The sequence below is a fragment of the Rhea americana genome, unplaced genomic scaffold (genome assembly GCF_003343005.1).
Source record: "Rhea americana isolate MKP2758 unplaced genomic scaffold, rheAme1 scaffold_425, whole genome shotgun sequence".
Lineage (NCBI taxonomy): Eukaryota > Metazoa > Chordata > Aves > Rheiformes > Rheidae > Rhea > Rhea americana.
Window position 1 is genome coordinate 140,323 of NW_028186563.1, and position 5,463 is coordinate 145,785.

Consider the following 5,463-nt stretch of genomic DNA (forward strand, 5'->3'; position numbering starts at 1 on the left):
CTGTTCTGTGGTGGTACTCCTTTAATTTGGAAAACAAGTGTGTAGCTCCAAAAAAAGGGGGGGGGGAAGGGGGAAAGGCTGTTTACAGATTTACATATTCGGTTATGAATTTAGTGTATGAACTCTCTGGTGTACCTGATGCTTTCAGATCATGATTCCTCACAGAGCAGGATAAAAGATTCATTATCTTTAAATAAGCAATTACATCGCTTTGCCTTAAAGCGGATGCATCAGGCTTTTAACCGCTTAGTTTCTAGCGAAGCTTTGGCCGCCTCAGCTCTGGGGTCCCTTGCKCCCGCGGCGCCGAGCTGGGGTGTTGACGCCAGGCCCGGTCGGACTCGAGCAGCGAGAAGGGAGCGCCGCCGTCTACAGCAGCGAACTCGGTCTAAGAAAAATCCCWGAAACGTTTAAGGTCTCAGCAGTAGCTTACGCCTTTTTCCTACTGCCATAGTCTGCTTCCACCTTTGTGTCTCTGCTTGCAGGCGGAATGCTGGTTTTGCTGCCGGGGGGGGGGGAGTGTTTTTCCAGGGGCAGAAATGGGTGGACCTTCACCAATTCTGCTTGTTTTTCCACGTTTACAGTAGAAAATTTTCCACTTCTCCCAGGCCCCCGCGCCCGGCCCGGCCCCGCCCGCCGCGGAGGGGAAGCGCCGCTGCCCGGGGGCGGCGGGGCAGGGGCAGCGCGGTGCCTGCGGCCGCCGCCGCGCCTCGCTGCGCGCCGGGTAAGAGCGGCGCCTGCGCGGCCTAGGCCGCACCGCAGCCGCGGCCTCGCGTAGCGAGGGGGGCGGGGGGATGCGCGGGCGGAGGCGGCCGCGCGCGCGCGCGCCTGCGGGAGGGGCTGCGGGCGGCGGCGGCTGCGTTCAGCGCCGGGGCCGGGAGGGGGGAGGCAGGAGGCGGCCGTGCGGCTCGTTCGGGGCTGTGYAGCCGCGAGCGGTTATTCAAACACCGCGTTTACACCGCTGTTCCGAAAGGACAGAAAACGGCCCGGGGGCAGCGCTCCCCTCCGCGGGAAGGGCTGCAAAGCCGCCCCCCTCCCCCCCTTCCCCCCATTTTCGCACGCTGTGGGGAATTCAAGGCCAAAAAATGGCCTCCGAAGGGAAAGTGAAACTAGCTGATCCCGCCTTCGTGGCAAGGCGGTCGCACCGGGGGAACGGGGTGAAGCTCCTCACGCCTGGCCTGAAGCTTCGCCCGTGCGGGCTTGACCRCAGCTTCCCCGCAGCGCGGCCGGCGGCGAGAGGAGACGGCGGCGGCAGCGGGCCTGTGGCCTTAGCTGGTACCTGTGCGAAGGGGAGGACGAAAATAGCTCAGGCTGGGCGTTCTTTGTGCCGTTTGCCTCCGTAGATTTCTTAGCAGCTTCAATTTATCTTTTTTTTTTTTTTTAATAGACCGTTTTGTAACAGTTTAATTGTATTTTGCTTCTGAGGGAATGATGGGTTTTGAGAAGGTTAAATGAATTTCCTGTCTCCAGTGGTCGTTTTCCTTACGTAATGTTGCTTAAATGGAAAAAAGCATATATATTTTTTAAGTTTTGAAAATCTGAGTTTGTGACCGCCTCGCTGGTGAACCGAAATTCTCCCTTGCGTGCAGCGCTGCGTACTGGAGCAGATGGCAGCGGACTCCTTGGCGTTGTGCAGAAAAACGCTTACATTAGCCTGACCTTATCCGTTCGGAGCACAATGCTTTCCACTCCTTTCTAGCTTAACATCAAGTAGGAATCAGARTTGACCATAAATAGCCAAGAAAACCACCTTTTCTTACTTCAGATTTTTCTCCTGCTTTTCCAGCAGGGAAAACCAGGCRTAAGGGTTTGAAGTGGCCTAGCCAAAAACCACGCACGTAGTCATGAAGTTGAGCACAGAAAATAGGTTTTGTCTCTGTTAAACCTCTCACCAGAGAATCGTCAACTAAGTGGCTGTAGTTGGGGGGGATGGTAAGGAGGGAGCTTTCCTAGTGTCTTGCTTAATTTGGTGGAAGGGAGATGAATATTATCTGGTGTGAGTTYGGAGGGAATAGAGGGAGCAACTGTGCTGCCTCTCAAAAGCTGCTTTTGCGTGTTCCCCCCACTCACCATRTTTTGATGCTCTTGAAGAAATACTGCCTTAATCCCTTGAAAAGATTTGTGGCCTACTTGGTTAACTTGTGGAGCTTGGGATATGTTCATCTGTTTTGTGTCTGAGGGAGATTAATTAGTTTGTAAGTGTTTGGATCTATGTAATAAGTGGAGTATTCAGAATTCACTTAAGAGTCAGCCTCTCTTTCTGTATGCTCTGTGAAAGTAACATGAAGGGTAACTGTAGACCTCTGAACCTTCTGATTTCCAAATAGCCTCACTGAAGATAAGTGATCTATTTTATTGTTTACATTAATACGTGATTCTGTGAAGCGTTTTTCTCTCTCCTTCTGAAATATGAAGGTTAAGGAGGAGCTATATATATATATATTTAATTTTTGCCTGTTTATATATCTATTTAGAACTGTGACAACATTTTTTTTCTTCTCTCCTGCTGTCCTCTAGGTTGTGAATCGATCCAAGAATGAACAAATGTAAGAAGCCTTGTGTTGACCAGACTCCAAATCTTGAAAAGTTTAGTCCTGATATTCTTGCTGAAATTGAGAAGCTCTTTGCAAAGAAGTTTTCTTACACTAAACCTGTGAATAATGAATGGCAGCTGCCAGATCCCAGTGATGCTTTTAGCTGTGATCACAAGGAATTCAACTCACTCCTTGCTCTGAAGGATTCAATGAATGAAGTCAAGAATCAACTGAGTGATAAGAACTTGGATGAATGGCACCAGCACACCTCATTTACTAATAAAGCAGGGAAAATAATTCCTCATGTGAAGAAATCTGTGAATGCTGAGCTGTGTACCCAGGCTTGGTGCAAGTTTCACGAGATCTTGTGCAGCTTCCCTCTTCTCCCTGAAGAAGCTCTTCAGGATGGAGAATTGAATTCTGTCCACCTCTGTGAAGCACCTGGAGCTTTTATAGCCAGTCTCAATCACTACCTGAAATCCCATCACATCCCTTGTGATTGGAATTGGGTAGCTAATACTCTAAACCCATACCATGAAGCAAATGACACCCTTGTGATGATTATGGATGACCGTCTTATTGCGAATACCCTGCCCTGGTGGTACTTTGGCCCAGATAACACTGGTGATGTGATGACATTGAAACATCTAACAGGACTTCAGCACTTCATAAATAATATGGCCACAGTTCACTTGGTAACTGCTGATGGCAGTTTTGATTGCCAGGGAAATCCAGGTGAACAGGAAGCTCTCGTTTCACCTCTGCTCTACTGTGAAACAGTCACTGCTTTAATGATCCTGAGCACTGGAGGATCCTTTGTTTTGAAGATGTTCACGTTGTTTGAACACCGTTCTGCCAATCTACTCTTTCTCCTAAACTGTTGTTTTGAGGAGGTCCATGTCTTTAAGCCAGCCACTAGCAAAGCTGGAAACTCAGAGGCCTATGTGATTTGTCTTCGTTATTTGGGCAGTGAGAGCATTCACCTGCTGCTTTCTAAGATGATACAGAACTTTGGAACGGAAATGGTCAACAAAGCACTTTTCCCCCAGCATACGATGCCAGAATCTTTTCTTAAAATACATGAAGAATGTTGCACATTCTTCCACAAGTGCCAAGTAGAGACTATCTCTGAGAACATCCGACTCTTTAAATGTATGGAAGAAGCAGAGCAGACAAAACTGAACAACTTAAGAGATTGTGCAGTAGAGTTCTTTATGCAAAGATATTGCATGAAACCTATTGCCAGAAGTAACTGGCTGGTGAAGAAACCACAGGTTGGTTGTAGCATGAATGCAAAATGGTTTGGGCAAAGGAACAAATATTTTAGTACATACAATGAAAGGAAGATGCTGGAAACCCTTACATGGAATGATAAAATGGCAAAGGGCTATTTTAATCACTGGGCTGAAGAGCACAGCTTAAATAATGCCAGTAAACTGTGCATTTTGGAAGGATCATCTTCTAATCTTGAATGTAGCTTGTGGTACATTTTGGAAGGAAAGAGACTACCAATGGTAAATTGTTCTCCATTTTGTGATGGTCAAGTCTTAAAAAACCTTAATGAAGCRATGAGAGAATGGGTAGGGGGCAGGCTGAAAAGCAGAGAGATGCTGGAGCCTTGTCCTTCTTGTGAGGTTCTTTCAGGGGAACTGATACTGGCAGAATTGTCCCGTCTTACCAGGTGTCACCAGGAGGTCCCGAACGCAAGTTGTAGCGACCAGTTCAAGTGCCTTGTGGTGGACTTTCCATCCCTTTGTGATACYGAAAGCCAACTCGGTATGGAAATAAAGCTCCTAGACTCTGCCCCACTGCTGACATTTAGCTTCTCTTTGTTTTACGATGGAGAACCAAAATACCAGCAGCAGCTTTTGGAGTGTGTTCTGCRTTCACTAAATCAACTTAAGATTGGAGATGCGTTGATTCTGCCTATTCTTTCTTGTTTTACACGCTTCACAGCTGGCCTCATCTTTATACTGCATTGCTGTTTCAGATGCATCACATTTGCTTGTCCAGCTTCCCCCGAGCCACTGAAGACCTGTGCTGTTTTGCTGTGCATTGGTTACCAGGGCCTCCCAAATCCAGTTGCTGAATATCTGCACCATCTGAATAAGCTGATGAGCTCTTTGCTTGACTCGGACTCTCCCCAGCAGGTTTTGCAGTTTGTGCCAATGGAGGCTCTCCTCCAGGGCAAACTGTTGGAGTTTTTATGGGATTTGAACATAGTCATTGCAAAGAGACAACTCCACTTGATTGTGCAAGCTGAGCAGCAGCAAGTGACTAGCAATATCTCATTTTAACATAATTCTAGGGTAGAGCAAGTTTCTGCTCTTAGAGCTTATTTCACGGGCAGGAAGGAGTTGTTAGAAACACTGCTGTGTGGCTGTAATGTCACTGTAAAACCTTGGTGTGGCATTTACATTTTTGGGATGCCATTTTGAGCTGCCAGGCTTTGTGGAAGCCAAAACACAGTGTTTGGGCCAAAATGCTTGGCAGCGTTCAAGTTTAATGGAAGATGTAAGGGGAAAAAGTGTCTTGTGAGCAAGCAGTTGACTCGCAAATGTTAGGTTAAAATTGACTGCCTTTAAGCAGTGGCAAGAGTCCAGGGAAAGATGCTCTTTGGTTTTAATTTTATGTATGCTGTATGATTTTTGACAGGTCATTTTGTGACCTTGTTCCCCACCACCACCCCAAAATCAATGAATGGGTCATAACTTTATGTGGTTTATGGGATCTTTCTTAAATCGTGGCACCTGAGTGAAAGTGAGATTTGCATTTGTCTAGTGGTAGCAGCTATTAATAAGGATGTGCAAATGTTTTTCAGATTAGAAACATGATTATGTGCAGATTTGTCTGCCAAAAATGCTTTGAGGAGCAGCACTGGAGGAGCATTAAGCTGAAAAAATACATGATACTTTYTTTAGAAAATTGTAGT

At 46.9% G+C, this 5,463-nt stretch overlaps 1 protein-coding gene across 2 annotated transcripts; it reads left to right on the plus strand.

The window, feature by feature from the left end:
* The first annotated feature begins 623 nt into the window (after positions 1 to 623).
* CMTR2 (cap methyltransferase 2) lies at positions 624 to 5,247 on the plus strand. 2 transcript variants are annotated; one of them, XM_085315283.1, is made up of 2 exons: positions 624 to 721; positions 2,515 to 5,247. In XM_085315283.1, exon 2 carries the CDS (start codon positions 2,534 to 2,536, stop codon positions 4,826 to 4,828), a length of 2,295 nt encoding a protein of 764 aa, XP_085171409.1. In that variant the 5' UTR covers positions 624 to 721; positions 2,515 to 2,533; the 3' UTR covers positions 4,829 to 5,247. The 2 variants fall into 2 exon arrangements, with proteins under 2 accessions (XP_085171409.1, XP_085171408.1); XM_085315282.1 differs by lacking the exon at positions 624 to 721 and adding an exon at positions 874 to 1,272.
* The last annotated feature ends 216 nt before the right edge of the window (positions 5,248 to 5,463 follow it).